This window comes from Ursus americanus, chromosome 36, assembly GCF_024610735.1.
Source record: "Ursus americanus isolate L20-20 chromosome 36, mUrsAme1.1.p, whole genome shotgun sequence".
Lineage (NCBI taxonomy): Eukaryota > Metazoa > Chordata > Mammalia > Carnivora > Ursidae > Ursus > Ursus americanus.
This window is the reverse complement of record NC_142162.1, coordinates 25,750,080-25,772,217: the sequence shown is the minus strand read 5'-3', so window position 1 is coordinate 25,772,217 and position 22,138 is coordinate 25,750,080. Positions and strand designations below refer to the sequence as shown.

At 36.4% G+C, this 22,138-nt stretch overlaps 1 protein-coding gene across 3 annotated transcripts in view; it reads left to right on the top strand.

The window, feature by feature from the left end:
- The window catches only part of TMEM87A (transmembrane protein 87A), a 41,777-nt gene extending 20,872 nt beyond the window's left edge, over positions 1–20,905 (top strand). For 2 of the 3 annotated variants that reach the window (XM_087859117.1, XM_087859119.1), the window contains exons 8-20: positions 1,685–1,746; positions 2,519–2,702; positions 3,726–3,825; positions 6,164–6,257; positions 7,207–7,282; positions 9,840–9,944; positions 10,924–10,982; positions 11,760–11,863; positions 15,974–16,047; positions 16,466–16,527; positions 17,325–17,380; positions 17,913–17,943; positions 20,655–20,905. In XM_087859117.1, coding sequence (XP_087715243.1) covers positions 1,685–1,746; positions 2,519–2,702; positions 3,726–3,825; positions 6,164–6,257; positions 7,207–7,282; positions 9,840–9,944; positions 10,924–10,982; positions 11,760–11,863; positions 15,974–16,047; positions 16,466–16,527; positions 17,325–17,380; positions 17,913–17,943; positions 20,655–20,696 — 1,049 coding nt within the window. In that variant the 3' untranslated portion in view covers positions 20,697–20,905. Of the gene's footprint in view, positions 1–1,684; positions 1,747–2,518; positions 2,703–3,725; positions 3,826–6,163; positions 6,258–7,206; positions 7,283–7,896; positions 7,970–9,839; positions 9,945–10,923; positions 10,983–11,759; positions 11,864–15,973; positions 16,048–16,465; positions 16,528–17,324; positions 17,381–17,912; positions 17,944–20,654 lie in introns of all 3 variants that reach the window. The other variant, XM_087859118.1, reaches the window with a different exon arrangement.
- The last annotated feature ends 1,233 nt before the right edge of the window (positions 20,906–22,138 follow it).

Here is a 22,138-nt window from a genome sequence, read left to right as displayed (position 1 = left end):
GTACTTTAAAGCATGGACTTAACTATACAATGTGAAATTCCTAGAATTCTCTGGAACAGTTTTATCATCATTTTTGCCTCCATTAAAACCTTGATGTCTCCCCATTGCCTGTAAAATGTCCACCTTGTACAGCAAGGCTTATAAAACTCTGCATCTTGTCCCAGTTTACCTTTTGCTGTTTCTTTCAAAATGCTGCTATATGGTACTATGCGAAGTCTCAGACTACATGTTCTTTAAATATATATCATGCATTTTCACACCTGTTTTCATTCATGTTATTTCTTCTGCCCAGATGGCTTTTTACTTTGTTTAGGGAAGTACACACTCATCCTTCTGGGTCTGGCTCAGAGGGGCAGTTCTCTGTCTTGCTTTCCTACTTTCTCTCCCTTCTAGTAGGTAATCCACTAGATGGTGGAAAGCATCTTGTTCATCTTTTTATCTCCTGTTTTCTGTAGTGCGTGTCACGTAGTAAGTGCTCAGTAAATGTATTTTATATTTTAGCATAGAGCAAGGGTTAGCCAAATTTTCTTAAAGAACCAGATAGTAAATGTTCTCTCTACTGCCGCTACCCAACTCTGCCATTGTTGTGTGAGTGTAACTATAGATAATATGTAAGTGAATGGATGTGGCTGTTTTCCAGTGAAACTTTATTTATAAAAAGTGGGCGACCAAATTTGCTTATGTGCTGTATTTTGCTGACCCCTGGCATAGAGTAAGCAAAGGATATAATAGATATTCACTAATTATTTGATTTGCTGTTTTATTAAATTAAGAAGGTGTAGGTTTAGTAACCAGTGTGCTTAAAATTTTTATGATTGCTAAATGGGGTGCTCCTTTTGTTTGTATGAATGTTGGACCTGGTTTACTTTCTTTCCTTTTCTTTCCTTTTTTTTTTTCTTTTAATAATGGCATGTCCTTTTTGCTTGGTAAAAACTAGGAAATTTTTGTTGAATAGGCAGTTGTTAGTCTGTCATCGTAGACTAACACTTCTCACATAAGTGTTTATCAATCAGATATAAAATAGTTTTATCAATTACAATTTTAAAAGTCATAGTTTTGCTTCAGTAAGGCAGGTCTGTCTTTCAGATTTTTGTTATTGTCACTTTTTCTCATTAAATACTTTGTAAAAATAAACCAGTTTGTTATTATTAAGTACTTTCTGAAAATGATACATTAATGTAGCAAAATCATATAAAATTGAAGTTGGTTTAAAAAATAAACCAATAGGAAAATATAGGTAAGGATAGATAGAAGACATGGAGAGCAGAATGAAGGAATGAAATTCCGTACTTTTCAAAGCACATTAATGATGTGTTTTTAAAAAAAGTGTATATGAAATGTGTTTGGAATTTAGAGGAACTGGGCTATGGTTCCAGTTGGGGTTTGTGGAGGAAATACCTTTAATCTAGTCTTTAAAGGATGTGTGTCTGGGAACCAAGGGATTTTCCACTTAGTGTACTGATGAGAGCAGACGAATGGAGACCTGTACGGGACACAGCATGAACCATGAGAACACCTCAGGAATTTCAGAGTGCTCTATAAATGTAATATTCACCAGAACTGAAATGTTTAAAAGTAAATAACCCAATGGAATTTTCATTAATTTTGTCAGACAAATCTTATGCAATGTTTTTGTTTAATTTCTGCATCCTTTACATTAATTCTGAGGACTTTGTTTTGGCAGTGACTGTTGAAGTGAAGGGTCCCTATGAATACCTTACGCTTGAAGAATATCCCTTGATGATTGTAAGTGAACTTATATTCTTAACCTTAACATTACGTGAGTTTAGCTTGAAAGATTGTCCATGTTTTGTGGTAATATTCTTCTTCAAAGATTTGTTTCTGAACAGTTCAGAAAACACTGCTTGCTGTTTTGTACTTCTTACTAAAATGTGACCTTGAGAATATCAGTGAATCACTCTGTGCCTCATCTATAGAATGAAGAGGTTGATGACTTGTGGAATTTCTGAATTAAAAAGTACCTCAAAGATAATTTCAGATCTCACATTCTCTTTAGAATCCAAAGCGGGGCATTTCTTACTGCCCTGTGGTTTGTGATCATTTAAGTAACTAAATGATGACACTTCGTCATGTGTGTGTCTGTGTCTATGGGAATAGTCCTACTCTGTTTTCAGATTTCCTTTGTTCATTTCTTCTTTTCCCTTTCATAGTTTTCCCACATTATGTTTCATTGCCTTCAGATGTACTCTAACCCTGCCATGTCTTTTTTTCCTCTTTAGTGTTCTCTTTGTTTATGTAATTTTAGTTTGTGAGCTGAAAAGGCACTTTTAATGCAGAAGAATGGTCACTCTTAATAATAGGTCCTGTGGTAGTTTCTCTCTGCGCAAGAGGAGATAATTTTTTTGTGTTAGTATTGAACTTCAAAGAAATAAAATAATTATTCTTAAAGTAGGAGGTAGAATGTGTATTTTTTTATATAGTTTAAAACTGTGTATGACTTCTAAATGGGCTCTTGGCCCTAATCCTCCTTTTTATTTCTTACCCGTTTGGATGACAGTTTTTCATGGTGATGTGTATTGTGTATGTCCTGTTTGGTGTTCTGTGGCTGGCATGGTCTGCCTGCTATTGGAGAGATCTCCTGAGAATTCAGTTTTGGATTGGCGCTGTCATCTTCCTGGGGATGCTTGAGAAAGCTGTCTTTTATGCAGAATTTCAGAACATCCGATACAAAGGAGAATCAGGTATGTAACCAAAAAATGTTTGCCCATCTGTGAGTGATCGGCAGGTAAGACATGAGTTTCCCTCAGGACAGCAGTGATTAAGTGGGTTTAACGTTTCAGTTACTTAATTATTAGAATAACTTAAGCATAATCACTATGATTGTAACTTTTGTTTTTAATCTCATAACTTATGGGTTTAGTGATTTAAGAGTGATTGTAGTGGAATATATTCACACAAGTTACAACAGTAGTGGCTGTTTTGGATGAGATTATCACCATCATTCAATCTCAATTGCCATTGATTTTTAGGCACCAGTATTATATTATACATCTAAGGAGGGAAATAAATACTACCAACTTAATAGTAAGATGCTATTGATGGGTAAGACCTACTTTGATTTCAGAGATTTTTAAGATGTGAGGGAGAAGTGCCTCTAAGAATTGGTAAAATATAGTAATACCAAGAAAATAGGAGGGTGCTTATGGTTTACTAAAGTGAATAGGTAATGGCAGAAATTATTTTGTACTGAAGTTTTTTATGATAGCTTTGGTTCTCTCGCATCAGACCATTTAATTATTAATGACTATTGTTGTAAGATTACTAATTAGAGTTTTCCCTGTCTTTGAAAAGGCTTAAAAATAGTGGATGTGAAAAGCATTTGAAAGCTGTGTGTTTGCGTTTTGTGCTTTTCAACGTATGTATATATTTTCAGTGCGTATTCCCCAGTTTTTAAAAATGGGGGAAAAGTTCATAGATGTTATAAACTGTGTAGGTGTGGCATTCTGCCGAGGTTTTAGTGAAGTGGAATTGGGGAGGGAATGTGATTTTGAGCACACCCAGACTGCTATTCACATGAGCAAGGTAAGTGAAATCAGCTTCTGTACTTGTAAGAATTGCAGGAGAGGTATTTTCTTTGAATAGGACTAATCCCAATGCTTATTCTGAAGAGCATTAGTTATCTAGATCCACGTTCTGGTTCTAGAGTCATGCCTTTTCCCAAACCTAGATTATAGCACTCTTTCCCTCTTTCTTCTTTCTCATAGTTCAAGGTGCCCTGATCCTTGCGGAGTTGCTTTCAGCAGTTAAACGCTCGCTGGCTCGAACCCTGGTCATCATAGTCAGCCTGGGATATGGCATAGTTAAGTAAGTGTTAACTTTTTATATGGAAGGACATATTAAAACACTGATTAAATTGAAACAGTATTACAGGTTCCCATTGTAATTCTGAAAGAATTAATATAAGAAGTAGTTCTGCAATAAGACGTGTATCTAAAATTTTGTAGATTTGTAAAAGCTAGAAAATGTTAAGTGTTTCAATTCACTTCTGAGAACTCGAGCATTTGCAGGAAAATCTGCGATGTAGTGAATGACATTAAAACATCAAACTTTTAAGGTGAACTTACAGTGAATTTTAATCTTCCAAAATGTTTTTGAAATCACATTTTTTATGAGACTGTCACTCAGTCTGAAAAAAGTCTGAAAATAATTTATTTTTTATTCAGAAATTTTTATTGAGTGCCTTCTATGTACTAGACATTGTTCTAGGTGCTGGGGATACAGCAAGTAAAGAAAAGACTTGGCGTTTACATGTGTGGAGGGAGGGGACAAAGATGCAAATAAGTAAATATCTAATTTGTCAGTGATAAGTGCAATGGAGCAGATAAAGCAAGGGAAGGGTATAGAGAGTGGTAGGCAAGAAGTGAAACTTGCAGTTGTAAATAGTGGCCAACGAAGGCTTCACTTAGTGACATTTAAGGAGAGATCTCAAGGTGGTGTGGGAACTATATGGACACTTAGAGGAAGAGATGCTAAGATGTGGTCAGATTCTGTATATATTTTGAAGGTAGAACCAATGGAATTTTCTGGTGGATCAGCTGTGTGATGTGAAAAGAGAAGAGGAATCAAGGATGATGCCAACTGTTTTGGTCTGAGCAGTGGAAGGATGGAATTTATAAGTTCAGGAGGATCTTAGGTGGAATAAGTTTGGAGTAGAGGCAAGATTAGGAGTTCAGTTAGATAACCAAATGTAGGGGAATAAAGGTTCAGTTAGATAACCAAATGGAATACAGGGGAGAAAGTAGGGTAGAGCTATGACTTTCGGAGTCATCAGGATATAGATGTTACTTAAAGCCACGAGACTGGGATGCAGTCACTGAGGAAGTAAGTGTATCTAGACAAGAGGTCAAAAGATGGAGCCCTTGAACATTTTCAGTTATTTAGAGTTCAGTGAGATGAAATAGAATTAGAGGAATTTGAGAACCATTGTGCTGAGAGGCAAACCCGAAGACTGTTTCACAGAGGGAGTGATTGTGTCATGAGGGTTGAATGATGACCATTGGATTTAACTACATGGAAGATATAAGTGACCTTAGTAAGATGGTTTTGGTGAAGTGCTAGGATAAAAGCTTGACTGGAGTGAGTTCGAGAGAGAATAGGAGCAGAGGAATTGGAACTATCCAGGTATAGACAGTTACTTCAAGGAGTCTTGCTTAAAGTGGGATTAAAGAAATGGTTTTTAATTTTTAAAATTTATTCATTTAAAGGAGTTTTGTTTTCAGTGGGATTAGGGGGATGGGGTGGGTTTCATTTTTAAAATTATTTAATTCATTTAACAAATACTTGAGTACCTCCTATATGCCTGGGAGTGGCCTAGGTTTCTAACATACATCAGTGGGGAGGAAAATCCTTGCCCATATAGAGCTTTGCTAGCATATAACAAAAAATACAAGAACAAATATTATTTAGACTTAGGTAGACATTATTTATGGCAGTGCATCTCAAACTTATACACTAATGAGTCACCTGGAGATCCTGTTAAAATGCGGATTCTTATTGAATGGCATTTTGAATGGCAAGGATTCAAGACTTTTCCTCCTTCAAGCAGAAGCTGCTTGAAAGACTTCATATTTTGTTGGATTCTGAGCTTACAAAGGTACAGTTTATCTCTTGACTTGCAGTAGGATGTTTGCTTATTTTGTTAAAGCTTTTAGATTTGATAATGGTATTTGGTTATGTTTTTAAAAAGTCCTTATTGGTTAAAAACACATGCTGAAATATATACAAATAAAAGATATGCTATCTAGGATTTGCTTGAAGATAATATGGGAGGATAGGAAGTGGATGGGATTTGCATGAGGCGGGATTGGCTATAGCTCAGTGGTTATTGGGACTGAATGATGGATATAGAGGGGTTCATTATACCATTGAATGTTTCAGAATTCTCTATAATAAAAAGAGGGTTTTTTTGTTTTTGTTTTTGTTTTAAATACAGTAACCAGGGACCAGATCTGAAGTTCTAGTATTTATTAACTTAGTTTAAAACCACGTGTTCTTCTGAGTTTTTTTTCTTATGTGGATCACGTACGTCTGACTTACCTCTGTTAAGTTGTTGGCCTGTATTTTAATTAACATGAGTTGCTGTAACTTATTTATTTTGGAGTTTGTGGAATTGATACTCAACCCTTTCTTTGCTTCTGTTTAGGCCTCGCCTTGGAGTCACTCTTCACAAAGTTGTGGTAGCAGGAGCTCTCTATCTTTTGTTCTCTGGCATGGAAGGGGTCCTCCGAGTTACTGGGGTCAGTACTGCTTAATCTGAATATTTATGGTCAGTTCAGATACATTGTTTTTGTCTTGAGAGGGTGAATTGGAAATATCTGTGGGCTTCTTTACTATTTCTTCTAAGTCACCTTTGAACTCTGATTTTCAAAATGTATGTATCATTCAAATTTCCGTTTTAATCTATCAGAACTTTATAAGTTTAATGTGTGACCAGGAATGAATGCTTTCCCACCTGTTCCCAAATTGCTACTTACTCATTTCTTCCTCCTAGACAGTGGGCTCTCATTCTTGTGTAAGTGGCAAAGATTGTACTCTTGCTCAATAATCTACTTTTTTTAAAGATTTATTTATTTGAGAGAGAGAATGCATGTGTGCACACTTGATGGGGAGGGGCAGAGGGAGGGGGAGAGAGAATCCCATGCATACTCAACACTGAGCTTGGAGCCTGTTGTGGGGCTCCATCTCACCACCCTGAGATTAGGACCTGAGCCAAAACCAAGAAGTCAGATATTCAACCAAATGCACCACACAGGCGCCCCCTATTTTTTGTTTTAAAGTGATAGTGCTTAACAAGCACTTGAGTTTCAAAGGCTTTTCTAAAATGCAACTAATTGTTTCACATCATTCTTGAGAATCATAAAATCATGCCCTTTGTCAGGGAGGGAAACCAAAACACTAAATATAAATGATAAAGAAATTTATGTTAGAGCTGGATTAATGTGAAGAGCTGGTCATTCCAGTAGTTATTTATTTAAAAATCACTCTCAGCAATAACCCATTAGATTCAAGGTGGTAAATGCTGTAAACTTGACTTACTAAGCTCAGTAAGTTTTGTAATAAATTGCCCCTTAAATAAAACATTTTATGGATACATATTTTTCAGATCACACTGTCCTCAATTTAATTTCCGTCAACTTCTAGCAACTTTAACCATCTGTCAATTTCGTTTTCTTTCTGCTACTGTAGTATTTTTCTTATCCCTTGGCTCTGATAGTAAACCTGGCCCTCTCAGCAATTGATGCCTGTATTATTTTATGGATATCCTTTCAATAATGCCCTGGTGTTTGGGTAATCAGGGTTATATAAATAGCACCTTATATATATAAACTTGTGAAACAAGCAGCATAGTTTTTGGGACAGATATTTGCCTTTCATTTTATTTTGGGGTGTGCTCTTATTTGTAGAATTATATTACGATTCTGGAAATTGTAATTATGTATTAATGCTCTAGTACTTTGAAATATGAGAAGGGTCTTTTCAGACTTGGAGCCAAAATTACAATGATGGGAGATGATAGTATGGAATGGGGGCTTGTAACACCACAACTTTTCAGTGTGGTCACTTCTTAACATGGACCTTCCTTAGCATGCTAGGAGCTCTGTGGTGGTTGCCTTGTATTAGTTACAGTTAGCAGCATGTTTTATTGTATTGAGATTGTGGTCAACAGTTTGTATGAGATGCTTATAGACATGTATTCTATGTGATCGTTTGTCAGAAGGGAAGAATGATGTAGGTACAAAGTATTATTCTTTATTTTCTTTCAGTTCAAATGCAGAATCATTCCAGGTGATTATGTAAATGCAGAGTCATTTGCTGGTTTCTTCTCTGTGCTCCGTAGACATCTCTTTTTCACCACGTCTTTTTCTTTGTCTGCAGGCCCAGACTGATCTTGCTTCCTTGGCCTTTATCCCCTTGGCTTTCCTAGACACTGCCCTGTGCTGGTGGATATCCTTCTCATTGGCTTGTTTGATGGCGGTCCATTTTCTCCCCTTGGAGTTGGGTTTCCATTGATCTTTCTGCAAATGGTTTTTGCCAGTTTCATTGATTACTCCTTACTTTGGGGAATAGGGTATTTTCAGTCTAACTGGGGGCTCAGGTAAGCAGTTATTTTGTTTTTAATTTTAAAAATTCCATCAAGAGTTGGTGATTGCAGACTGAGAACAGGATAAAAGCTTCTGGCCTTTGTTTAAATGAGCATTTCATTTCGATTTTGGATTTACTTGTGTACCTCACTTAGTGTTGGAATCACTGGCTGCTGTGGTCCTACTGTTTCTTCAGCCTTGGCAATTACTAAATGTTTTGAAAATTATGTAAATATTTTGATTCTTAAAATATGGTTTCAGGAACTGTATGTTGTTTGACTCTCTTAAAATGCTAAATAGGTTTAGCAGATTTTAATGCTTATAGGATAAGTGTTTTTTTTTGTTTGTTTGTTTTTTTAAATTTATTTGACAGAGAGACAGCCAGCGAGAGAGGGAACACAAGCAGGGGGAGTGGGAGAGGAAGAATCAGGCTCATAGCGGAGGAGCCTGATGTGGGGCAGGATAAGTGTTTTATACCCCTTTTCAAAAGCTGACTTGGGATTATTTGAAGACTTCACTCTTTGAAATAAATCTTGCTTCATTTACAGGAAAAGGCAACAAGCAGATAACAAACAAGTTTCTATTTGAATAATCTTTTCTTCCTTCTTTTCAAGAGTAAACATTTGTTTATTAAGGACTTGGCCTGTTGGATGAAGGATTCAGGTTTTTGGACCTTTTTTTTGGAAATTTTAAAGAATTTATTTTGGTTTTTGTGTTATTTGGTCGTATGTATTGTGCAATATTATTGTCCTGATGGACTGTGACTATTATAAAAGGCTGAGTGTAAATAAAATTGTAGTTTTGTGAATTTGAGGGGATTTTCATATATCAAAAATGTTTGAAACTGAAATGTCCTGCGTCCAAATGGCCAAAGCTTTTCCGGGCTAATATTTTTGTGAACCTCTAGTGTATGCGTATTGAGAGGAGTGGGAGAGGGACTGTACTATACAAGAAGATGACCCAATAGTTAGGTAGCAGCGAGGACTCGGTTGAAGGGCAGGAGTGAGCTCCAGCTCACTTGCTTTCATATCTGCCTCTCATTCTAAAAGTCGAATATAAGAGCATATAATCACCTATAGTAGTCATTTGTTTTCCCCTATCTTTGTGCAGCAACTTATCCTTGAGATAATAACTTGAAAATAGAGAGTTGTTGCTTTTAGAGCCTAACTGCCTGGAGTTCTCAGCCAATTGTGATTGTATGGTCCTTTTAATTCAGGATAGCTCAGTGATGGCAGGTTCCTTAGCATGGCACAGGGGGACTGAGTGTAGAACTCTGGGAGGTTGTAGGCATGAATGTAAGACTCTAGACTGGATTAGCTAGGACAGTGAGAACAGAGCCACACTACCTTACAGGAAGAAAGGCAATGATGCTAACCCCTGTTGCTTTGCCTCTTACTCATTTTTATTTCATTTTCTTCCATTTGCTTCTCTTTCTTTGTTTCTCTAGAAAGTTTCCTATCCTTATTTCTCCTTTATATTTTTCTTCTTTTTTCTTATCTTTTGCATTCTCATTTTATCCTGGTTCTGTCTTCTCTTTAAGTCTTATTGAAAGTGAAGACTTTCTTACTAATCATGTTGGGCTTGGAGTGTTCGTAAAGTTGAGAGTGAGAGCTGTGAGGCCTGGCATCCGTGGCTCTGTTAGTATGACTCAAGATCCTTAAAGAAATGTAAGGATTAATTTACTATAAGCGTATTGTTTTTTCTGAATGTTGATTTCCTTGACCTGCAAACACATATTTATTAGCTTGACTCAAACAATGAAGCTGTTAAAACTTCGGAGGAACATTGTAAAACTCTCTTTGTACCGACATTTTACCAACACGCTTATCTTGGCAGTGGCAGGTAAGTCGGGGACTTGCTTCCTGCTGTTTAAATGCATTTCTGTCAGAACAAACATTCTTAACCTGAGAGTCCATAAATGGGCTTTCTAAAATTACATAGGAAGTTTTGTGTGTTTCACTTAGGGAAGGGGTCTTTCACTTTAGTCAAATTCTCAAAGGGGTTGGTTCAAAAAAGTTTGACAACCACTTGTTTTAATAGCTGAAGATTGATTACATATAATTTTAACTCTTGGTATATCCCTCTCCTATCTCCATTCTTTTTCTGAGACTTTCTTTTTTTTTTGGCAAGTTAGCATTAGTGTCATATAGCATTTAGATTTCTTTTAGAAGATATTAATATTTGCATATTTGGTTTTATTGAAATAAATATGGAATTTTACATAGATTTTAGATGAATGTACGTTGCTATTATATTGCCTTTACATATGTCATTAAACATGCTTAACATATACATTATGCATATGCATTAGGATAGACTATAGCCCACATAGGCTAATTTGTCTGCCTTTTGGCTTGTGTACCAGGAATAGGGAGGTCTGGCCTGTGATTGGAACCAATAATTCTATTTGTCTTACAGTCATTTTATCAACCATTTTTCCATCTGACCAGGCAAAGAAAAATTAACATTATACTAAAGATGAAGAAAGGGAAAGCAGTCATACTATTGATAATATTGGAGAAAGCCATGTTTCTAATACCTTCTTTTCTACTTCTGCGGGTTGCTAAAGTAGCCAGATGATAAGTGAAACTATTCTTCAAGTACAGAAAGGGTTGGCAAGAGTGCACATTGTGCACCTTGCTTTATAGCAGTTGTTACGTAAATTTGTGTTGAATAAATGTGTTAAAATAAGTGAGAGAAAACGGTTGTGATGAATTGGGAGTTAGGGACACGTGGGATTCCACTTGATGAGACTCAGAGAGTGTAATTGGGGATATAAACTAACATTCATACTCTGACGAGGTTTTTTATTTCCTGTTAGCGTCTATTGTGTTTATCATCTGGACAACCATGAAGTTCAGGATAGTGACTTGTCAGTCGGTGAGTTATAAACACATGTATTTATGAATAGTGTACTGTTTCATACATACACAGTGATGTTAATGACAGTGGTAAGGTTCACACCTTTTAAGAAATTAGGGCTAGGGGTCCACTCTGAGGGTTAGAATGCTTTCCTCCTCCTAAGTATTCTGTACTATCACAGTGCTTGGTATGATAGGTTTGTTTCGTTCGGTTCGGCAGATGATGGGAGAAAGGACTGACTATATATCCCAATACTGGGAAAGAACATTATAAATGGTACCACAGTTTTTCATAATCCAGTCTTGCCTTAACTAAAATTATTAACAAGAAATCCAGAGTCTTAAACATTAAGTATGTATGAATAATGCTAATCTGAGCAGAAGCTACATATTTAAGATTTGAGCACAGAGACTGGCCAGTAGCATTTCTTTGGAAGCTAGAGCTAAGCTGTTAAAAATAAATAAACAAAAACGAAAACTATAAAAAGTAACAACATAATGTTACTTTCTCTTACCTTGTATAAAAACCATTCCCTAAATATTCTCAGAGCTATAATGAAGCATTAATAAAGTGCTCCATTCAGCTGGTGCCTTTGCTTTAGCAACAATAAACACTACCAGGGAAGAAACAGTGTTCGTTCATTTTTTATTCCCAGCACTTAGCACACTGCCTAGCACATAGCAGGCTCTTAGTAAATGTAAGTTGAATGAATAAATAATTGATTCTTGTTCTATGCCAAGGGCTTTGTGAAGAGTTAAGATTATGTGTAAAAATGTACTTCTCCCCCTTTGGTAGGATTGGCGGGAGCTTTGGGTGGATGACGCCATCTGGCGGTTGCTGTTCTCCATGATCCTCTTCGTCATCATGGTTCTCTGGCGACCATCTGCAAACAACCAGAGGTTCTTGAACATTTCTTATTTATATTGCTAACCATTGAATGGCCATGGCATCTGTTAGGGGGTGATTGAATGGGTGACAGTGTCAGGGCTGTGTCATATAGTGTAAAGAATACTCACTGGGTCTGGAATCCAGTGAATGGGTTCCTGTCCACCTCTCCTATTTGCATTGTGATTTTTGTTATGGTGCCTCTTTTCACCTTCCTAGGCCTTAGTTTTCTCTTCATATAATGAGAGGGAATTGAACAGTTGATATGAGGTGTTTTTCAGTTCTGACATCTGTTAATATGTATGTATATGAGTAAATAAGGGAAGTAGATAGATAGTGATACTTGTAATGAGAGTTTCACCTGTCTAGTGTCGGGAAGGAAAGAACAATTTTTATAGCCAGTAGCCCAGGTCACTTCGTAACAATAGGGTAAAATGAAAACTTATGTAATGTACTTTGGAATTAAAAATTTATATATGAATTTGCTTTGTTCACCTGTTGGCAAATCTCAATTATTTAGGAATTGGCTGTCTTTCTTCTGTGTATATCCATGTCTCTGGCATGCCCTCCCTTTTGTGTTTAGACAGTTAAGAGCTTATGTTACCCAACCATATCACCAAAGAAGGAAAAGGATGAGGCGACATAACTGAATGGCTAATTTTATAATCAGACATACTAATAAAAGACTTAGAAAATAAGTGACATCTTTTTATCCCATGAAAATAGCCTGTCTTTTTATCATACATTCATTTAATGTTTGTGTTCTTTAAAAAAAAGTTTTAAAAAATTAGAAAAATAGATTAGGCTTGGGACTTTTGGGGTGAAGGGTATGAACATTTGTAATTTTTAAAGTATTAAAGTCAGATTGCATTAAAAAAAACCTGAAACAAATTGCATATGTACCAACAATAGTACAAGAGGAGCTCTCTCCTCTTCCCTCCTGTATCCCCATTATTTAACTTCTGCAGATCTGGTAGATGAGAATATTCACTGTTATTTTTAAAATGTTACATTTAAGACTGAATTACTTTTTATGGTTTTTATGTGTTTACTGGTCATTTAGTTCTCCTGTCAATTGCTTTTTATATTTTTGAATTATTTTTTATCAGCTTATTGATCATTTTTGTATTGATTTGTAGGAATGCCTTATATATTTTAGATTCCGATATTTTGTTCTAAGCATTCCAGATTTATTCTTCTAGTTGTTGATTATCTTTGAACATTTTAATGTGTTTTTGGCCATAGAGAAACTTGAAAATATGGAGTTACAGAATTTGTCTTTTTTTTTTTTTCCTTCATGTATTACATATTTTGTATCTTGTTTAAGAAACTTTTTCCTGGTTTGAGGTGAAGTCTAAAGTTATTCTATAATTTTTTCAAAATTTCACAATTGAACTTTTATTCAAGAATTGTTTGTGGGTTCTCTGTTTTTTGTTTTGTTTTGTTTTTTTTATCCCACTGATCCTGCATCAGTAGTACGCTGTCTTATCTTAGTTTGTTAAGTCTTGGTATGTGCCCTCCCTCTTAATCTTCTTTTTAAAAAAATAACCATTTTTGGGGCACCTGGGTGGCTCAGTTGGTGAAGTGTCTGCATTCAGCTCAGGTCATGATCCCAGAGTCCTGGGATCAAGCCCCGAGTTGGGCTCCTTGCTCAGTGAGGAGTCTGCTTCCCCCTCTCCCTCTACTTCTCCCCCCGGCTTGTGCGCTCTCTTGCTCATTCTCTCTTTCTCTCTCAAATAAATAAACAAATCTTAAAAAAAAAAAAAGAAAAAAGGAAAAGATTGGCCCCAGTCTACCTTTCCTATTTCACTGCTTAAGGGAAAAAAAAAAAAATCCATTGTTAGTGGGTCTTTGCTCTTTAATGAAATGTTTAGCTTGTTTGTTTAATTCTAGGAAAAACCTTTATTGGATTTTGATTGCAATTGAATTGAAGGGTTGATTAGGGAAATTATATATATTTTTTCATCCTTGAACATGGTATCGCTCTCCTAATTTTAGTCCTGTGCTTTAGTTATGTTTTATAACTTTTATTGAAATATTTTAAAAATGTTATGGCTCGTATGGATGCACCATTTTTTTTTAAGGTTTTATTTATTTGTCAGAGAGAGAGAGAGCGAGCACAAAGGGAGAGTGGCAGGCAGAGCAGGCAGAGGAGGTAGAGGGAGAAGCAGGCTCTCCTCTGAGCAAGGAGCCAGATACATAACTCAACCCCAGGACCCTGGATCATGACCTGAGCTGAAGGCAGATGCTTAACCAATTGAGCCACCCAGGCATTCCTGGATGCACTCTTTTAAAATAATATATGTGGCTTTGGCAAAAATGTAGGAATGTTAACTGATTTTTTTTTTATTTTAAGTAGGCTCCATGCCTGATGTGGGGTTTGAACTCATGACCCTGAGAGCAAGAGTCACATGCTCTATGGACTGAGCCAGCCAGGAGCCTTTGAATGCTATTGATTTTTATATATTTATCATACCCATCAACCCTCCTACATTGTCTTCTTAGTTCTTTTTTTTATTTTTTTAAAGATTTTATTTATTTGTCAGAGAGAGAGAGAGTGGGACCACAAGCAGGGGGAGTGGCAGGCGGAGTGAGAAGCAGGCTCTCTGCTGAACAAGGAGCCTGATGTGGGACTCGATCCCAGAACCCTGGGATCATGACCCCAGCCGAAGGTAGATGCCCAACTGTTGAGCCACCCAGGTGTCTCTGTTTTCTTAGTTCTGATCATTTCTAGGTTTTCCAGGTAGATTGATTGATTATCAAAAGTAATGGCAATGTTATTCTTTCTTTTCCAAATGATAACTGCTGCCTCATTGCTGTTTCTTATGTTGGCTAGGCCCTCCTGTATAATATTGAATCGAGGCATTGAGAGTGGGCCTCCTCATGTTATTCTGACTTTAAAATAAGTGCTTCTCAAGTATCATTAACTTTGGCATCTATTGTTAATTTTTGCTAGTTACTCTTTGATAGGTTATGGGTATGTTCCCTATTATTTCTAGCTTTTATTTTTTTAAGATTTTTATTTATTTATTTGAGAGAGGAAGAGGGAGTACAAGCAGGGGGAGGGGCAGAGGGAGAAGCAGGCTCTGTGCTGAGCAAGAAGCCTGATGCAGGGCTCATTCCCAGGACCCTGAGATCATGACCTGAGCCAAAGGCAGACATTAAACTGACTGAGCCACCCAGGTGCCCCTATTCCTAGCTTTTAAAGAGTTTTCTTTTTTTTTTTTTTAATTCATGAAAGGTTTAAAAACAATGTAGAATGAAAATAATAGGCAACAGTAAGTACAGAGTGAGTTCTAAGCTAAAGCTTTCTAAGAATTCTGTCTGGGAGTGCCTGGGTGGCTCATTCATTTGAGTGTCCGACTCTCGGTTTTGGCTTAGATTGTGATCTCAGGGTCTTGGGATTGAGCCCCATATTGGTCTCCACACTTAGCGGGGAGTCTGCTTGGAAGATTCTCTCCCTCTGCCCCTCCCCCTGCTTTCTCTCTCTCAAATAAATAAAAATTAAAAAAAAAAAAAGAATTACCTGTCTAGCAGCAGCTTTGCTGAATATCTTCAAAGTTGTAAAGGAAAGGTATCTGAAGATGAGGCCTTCATCTTCTCAGCTCCCCACTTGGAAACTGAGATTTTTAAGTTACCTGGTACATACGAGGTCAGGACTTCTGTCACTTAATTACGAATTCAAAGGCTGAGATTTTAAATTACATGAAGAATTTCCTTCCCTCTGTGTGATTATATATGCTTATAATGCGTACTATGTGTGAGGTATTGTTCTAAGCGTTTTTTGAAATGACTTGTTTACTTTTTTGAAAACACCTCTGTGAGTAATGTTTCATTATCCCCATTTTCAGATGAGAAAACTGAGGCACAGAGAACAAGTAGCTTGTCTCCAGTCATAAGTAGTACGTGGCTGAGCCTGCACTCAATCAGATGTGATGCTGTCCTGCTTCTCTCGCTCATATAGGCAGTCAAGAGCTTTCTGAAGGGGAAGAATTATTTTGTTTTCACCGAAATAATTTTATGAATGACTCATTGCAGTTTCAGTAGTAATGCCTGTAAAATCTAGTTTGTGGAACATTTTTTGTAGTTTTTAAGTTTTTTCCTTCTGTTCTGTGTTTGGTCAGGTTTGCCTTTTCACCGTTGTCTGAAGAAGAGGAAGAGGATGAACAAAAAGAACCTATGCTAAAAGAAAGCTTTGGTAGTGATAAAATTTTATTTGTGCTTTAAATATTATTTTCTGGTTTTTAGAAATAGAATAGAGCAAGTGTAACGGTTTGTGAGTATCCAAATCAGGATACTTGGATATAGTTTATTATTTTATAGCCATTTTTCAGTTGTATCTCAGTTTGGTCTGTGGTGAATTAGGGGACAGCAAAAATAAGGGTATAAATTTTCAGGTGAAGTCGTGGTAAATTCAGTAAATAACTGCACATTAAATGTCCAGTTTGCTTACTGGAGAAGCTGAAAATCTGGCTTTGAACTTCCTAGCATAAAGATGGAGAAACATTGCTGTATAATTCAGTTTCAGTAAGCTTAACATTCTGAATTCATGTTTGAAATCATTGCTGGTCTACTAATGTACTTAACCCCCCATCTACTTTGTTTTCCCTTTTCAGAAGGAATGAAAATGAGAAGTACTAAACAAGAACCAAATGGAAATAGTAAAGTAAACAAAGCAGTAAGTAATTATGTACAGGCCTTAATGATTTTTTAAGTCTGTGCTGTAACTAAGCTTGCTTTATAAAAAGAAGCAAGTGATTCTAAGACCTAGTAATCTTTAACTACTAGATGGTTTGCTACTATGTTCTGAAGAGGTACCAGACTAGTCTGATGGTTCTTTTTTTTTTTTTTTAAAGATTTTATTTATTTGTCAGAGAGAGAGAGAGAGAGCGCGCACAAGCAGGGGGCGTGGCAGGCAGAGGGAGAAGCAGGCTTCCCACTGAGCAAGGAGCCCAATGGGATCATGACCTGAGCCAAAGGCAGACGCTTAACCAACAAAGCCACCCAGGCAGGCGTCCCTAGTCTGATGGTTCTATTTAATTATTTTCATCAGTGGAAGTTATAACTCTTTTAATAACCTAAGGTGTTTTTTGTAGTAAAAATCAAGATTTTTTTTCATTCAGCTAGGGTTTTTGTTTGTTTGTTTTAAAACGGTACATGCAATCTACATTAAGGGCTTTAGAGTTTAATCTCACTTACATGAGATTAATAAACTTACATGAGGCAAACTCTTAGGTATTAGACCATTGAGAGGAAAGCATTTAAAGACATTTTATATTTCACTTACATAGTTTTTAAAGTATTGGACTATATAGTTTTAAAAATTATTAGTGGTCCCATTTGTTATGTGAGTATACATACTCCTTCAAAATGCCCAAAAGATTAAATTTAAAAATTTTGAGACCTCTGTAGATCCTTACTTGACATGTATTATTTGGGGCATTTTGGTAACAACTGGTATTTGTATGTTCCCAGCAGGAAGATGATTTGAAGTGGGTAGAAGAGAATGTTCCTTCTTCTGTGACAGATGTGTAAGTTTTTGAATCATTACCATGAGAATCCTATTTCAGTTAGTATTGTTTTTATTACTTTAAGTGAATGAGCTAGAGAACATGCTAATGAGAGTGCTTATAGATTAAATTCTTTAAATTAAAGAATAGTAAAAAATGTTAGAAAGGTGTTAAATAAAAATTACAAATGATATACAACCAAAAGTAATCAGGACAGTTTGTTCAGATGACATTTCTGCTTAGAAAGATTTAGCTATATATATATCTTCCCAAAATCATTGGGATAATTCTTTGGAATTTTTATGTTCCTTCCCATGACTATATTTTTAATTAAACATTGGCCCTTTCACACTGCAGAACATGTTCTTTTTCTGTACAATTCTAGTGACTGTTCTGTTTTTGTATTTGCTTTTATTCCCCTGAAATGGCCATTGATAAGATGCAGATCTTAGATAATTAGAAAAAAGGCTTTAAATTGCATTCATAATTCCACTGTCCTTTATGAACTGTTTATGACTTTATGTTGTTCATTTTGGTGTGTTTCTCTCTGCAGAGCACTTCCAGCTCTTCTGGATTCAGATGAGGTTAGTAATCAAATCATGTGCATAAACTGTGAGTCTAACGATTTAATAAGGAATCATAGGTCCTTTGTTCAGAGGAATTTTATTTGACTCAGTAATGCCCTGAAGAACTATAGTTGGTATAGTTGAAAAAGGATGAGAATAGAAATACTAAGATGAGAACCCAAATATTCAAGAATGGTTTCCTTTCTATACACGTCCCCTATTTCTTTTCCTAAGTTATATGGTCAGACTTGAAGACATGTCTTTCGTTCTGAATATTAGGTTATTCTGGGCTCTCTTGATTTTAGAAAGCCCTTTGAAAGCATCTGCCTGATTCTAACTCATTGTTTTGGATTGGCTGCTAAAAAACGATTTGTTCATTTCCCACTGACCTGCTGTATGGTGTGGCACACAATATCAAATTCCTTGGCAGTTCTGTGCATTGAAATAACTGAGAACTCTATGATACAGAATTAAACTTACCTTTCTTTGTAACACTTTGCTGTCTTTGGTGTATTCTGCAGTTCCCAGATCTCCCTCTTGAGGGCTTCTGATAATAGTTTGCCCTCGGGGCTTCCCTGTGACTTTAGCTCTCCAGCCACCACTATATTTCAGGCGGAAGAGGCTGAGTTTGTAAAACCCCGTTGGGCCGCTCATGGCAATACAGGTTTATTATAGTATTTTTGGTGGTATTGACTTTACCCATCCGTTCATATTTCCCTGTGTGAAAACCTTTCTAGAACTGAATAAGAACTTAAATGAATTATAAGAGAAACAAGTTTTAAAGGACCAGGAATCAAAATGGCATCAGATTCTTCAGCCTCAACTTTGGAAGCTAGATCATAATAGAACAATGTCTTTGAATTGTGAGGAAAATTATTTTCAACCTAGAATTGTACATTCAACTAAACTGTTGATATGAGGGTAAAATAAAGATGTTTTTAGTCATGCAGGAAATAAAACAATTAACATCCTATGTGTGCTTTCTCAGAAAAGTAGTAGAAAATGTTCTTTACAAAATGAGAGAACTAAAAAGGGAAAGACTTGGGATCCAGGAAATAAGGGGTCCAACAGAGAGACAAGGATAAACTCCTAGGATGATGATATAAGAAACTCTGAGAGTGATAGCTGGGCAACAGTCTTGGAGGGCATCCAGTCCACAATGGAGCAGACCAGAGAGCTTCAGGGGGAGTAGTTCTAAGAAAAAAAGTGAAAAGGATAGATTAGCTGATGTAATTGATCATACTGAAAAAACTTTACAGTTCTGTCAGAGTTCAGTATATAAATTGGTGATATGTACTTCTAGCAAATGAAGCAAAACAAAAATCAAAAATATTAACTCTAAGGTAAACAAATTACATAAGAAAAGAAATTTAATGGTAGCACATTAATTTTCTTAATTGAAATAGCATACTATAAATGCTATTTTTTTTTTTTAGATTTAATTTATTTGAAAGCGTGAGAGCGAGTGTGTTCGTGAGCATGAGTGGGGGGAGGCGCAGAGGGAGAGAGAAAAGCAGACTCCCCACTGAGCACGGAGCCCAACATGGGGCTCAATTCCAGGACCTGGGATCATGACCTGATTGGAAGGCAGACGCTTAACCTGCTGAGCTACCCAGGGACCCCTAAGTACTATTTTCTAATCAGACGTAATTTTTAACATGCTTTTTAGTTTTAAATTTTTTTAGATTTATTTATTTATTTTTAGAAAGACAGAGCATGAGTCGGGAGAGGGGCCGAGGGAGAGAGAATCTCCAGCAGATTCCCCACTGAGCACAAAATCTGACGTGGGGCTCAGTCTCGTGACCCTGAGATCATGATCAGAGCCAAAACCAAGAATTAGATGCTCAACAGACTGCCCCTCAACATGCTTTTTAAAAAAATTATGAAAATACTTAAAATCCACCATCCTAATAATTCTCAAGTGCAAAGTGTTAATTATATGCACAGCGTTGTACAATAGATCTCTAGAGCTTTTTTAATCAAATGTAATTTTAATGAATATGTAATATTTCATTATAAGGATATACCATAATTTTGTTTATGCAGTAATATATTTTTAGACATTTAATTCTTTCTACTATTTTGTCAAAATTTTGAGTTTTGCGGTAATATTTCTGGCTAAATCTTTGTCCAGATCCTTGACTTTTTCTTCAAGTTAAATTCTTGAATCAGAGGAGCTACACATTTTCATTAAACTTTCTAAGTAGGTATTTATTTATTCATCATCTTTGACTCAAAAATACACAGTTCTTTTGATCTGTGGTTCAGTGTCCACAAACCTAGAGATTTTGATTCAGTTAACTTGGGTTGGGCCTGAACATCTGTATGTTTCAAAATCTTCATAGATAGGAACCATTTCTTTCTCTTTCTTTCTTTCTTTCTTTCTTTCTTTCTTTCTTTCTTTCTTTCTTTCTTTCTTCTTTTCTTCTTTTTCTCTCTTTTCTTTCTTTTTGACAGTGCAGGTAGGGTGGGGTGGCAAGAGAGAGAGGGAGAGAGAGAATCCGAAGCAGACATCACACCCAGTGCGGAGCCTGAAGAGCCAAAATTGAGAGTTGGATGCTTAGCCAGCTGAGCCACCCAGGCGGCCCAGTTAGGAACCATTTCTAACTATTTAATGGACATAAGCAAAAGTACTTGTGGGAAATGTCTGTGTGTTTCATCTTTGTAGAAGATACTTGGAATGTAGACCATTTAAAATGCTTAGAAAAAACTTTTTCTTTTTTCCTTAGGAACGAATGATCACACACTTTGAAAGGTCCAAAATGGAGTAAAAAAAATGGGAAGATGTGCAGTTGAAGATGGGCAGTATCTGGGAAGAGATCAGCTTCTGTGTTAATCTTCTACGCTCCTCCATGGAATTAAAGGAGGCAGTGAAACCTGATCTGTTCCTTGACCTTTGTGCGTTGGAGCTGGTGAGAGATGTCGGAAGAAGGAGAACATCTTACTGAAAACAAGTTCATAGGATGAGAAAAATCTACAAGTGTTTTATTTACAACATTGATGCCCCTTTCCTTCCCACACCCTGACATGGATGTTTATGCAACTTATGTGTGTTGTTCCTGAGCCTTCTATAATGTTTAAATTGTTTAATCTATCAAACTAAAAAGTTTAACATCTTCTAAAGAACTATGACATCAATGCCATAATATGTAATCTCCAGGAGCAACTGCCTATAATTTTATTTATTTACATAGGTGATGGGGGAAATTGTTAATTTTTTTCCCGTTTCCTGAGAAGCCAAGGTTACATCTCGCCGAGGTAGTTTGGAGACAAAAAGAGTCCTGAGCTAAGGAGCCATGGTTCTATCGATGATTTAAAACAAAAAGAAGAGTGCGCAAGAGAGAAACCTGTTACAGTATGATTCAGATCATTTAAAAAAAATCAAGTGCAATTTTGTTTACAAATGGTGTATATTAAAGATTTTTCTATTTCAGATGTACTTTAGAGAGAAATATTAGCTTAACTCTTGACATCTGCTATTGTGACACATCCCATTGCTGGCAATGTGGTGCACACTCCAGAACTTTTAACTACTGTTTTGTAAGCCTCCAAGGGTGGCGGCATTGCGGAAGTCTAGGCGATGCTTTGTTTGCCTTCATGCCATTCACTGGGTGTTGCACTAGATGCAGAGAGGCACTCCGTCTACGTGCTTGTGACTGTGCCCTGCTAAAGGAACTGTAATGCGTAAGCAGGGGCTAATACGAGGGAAACAGGTCCTTCTGGCTTAACTGAAACAGTTTTTCCTGCATGAAGTAGTGTGGAGGCCCTGGACTGCTGCTCATTCTTTTAGGATTGACTGTTCTTATACCTGGTGTTGGTTTAGAGACTGTTATAAGAGACATCACAAGGTGATGGGATTCATTTGAAGCACTATATTTCTGTTTTAATGGTTTTGTCCAATTTTGCCTTCCCAAGATTTTTGTTCTACATAGAAAGTTCATGCCACTTTTTAATATAAAAAAATTTTAACAAAATTAATATATTTTCCTCATTTTTTTTTCAGACTTGCCTCTAAAGACCCTTCTTCCTCCTTAACTCTTGTTGGAATTTTCCTTCCATGGTTTTTGTTCTACATCATCTTACTGTGAAACCAGTGACCACATGACCGCAGTCTTTACTAACTCCTACAATAGTGACAGTGTTTGCATTGATTTAACATCTCTCTATAGCTGTTTGCTGTGGTGATTTAAAAAAAAAACACCTAGGCAATATC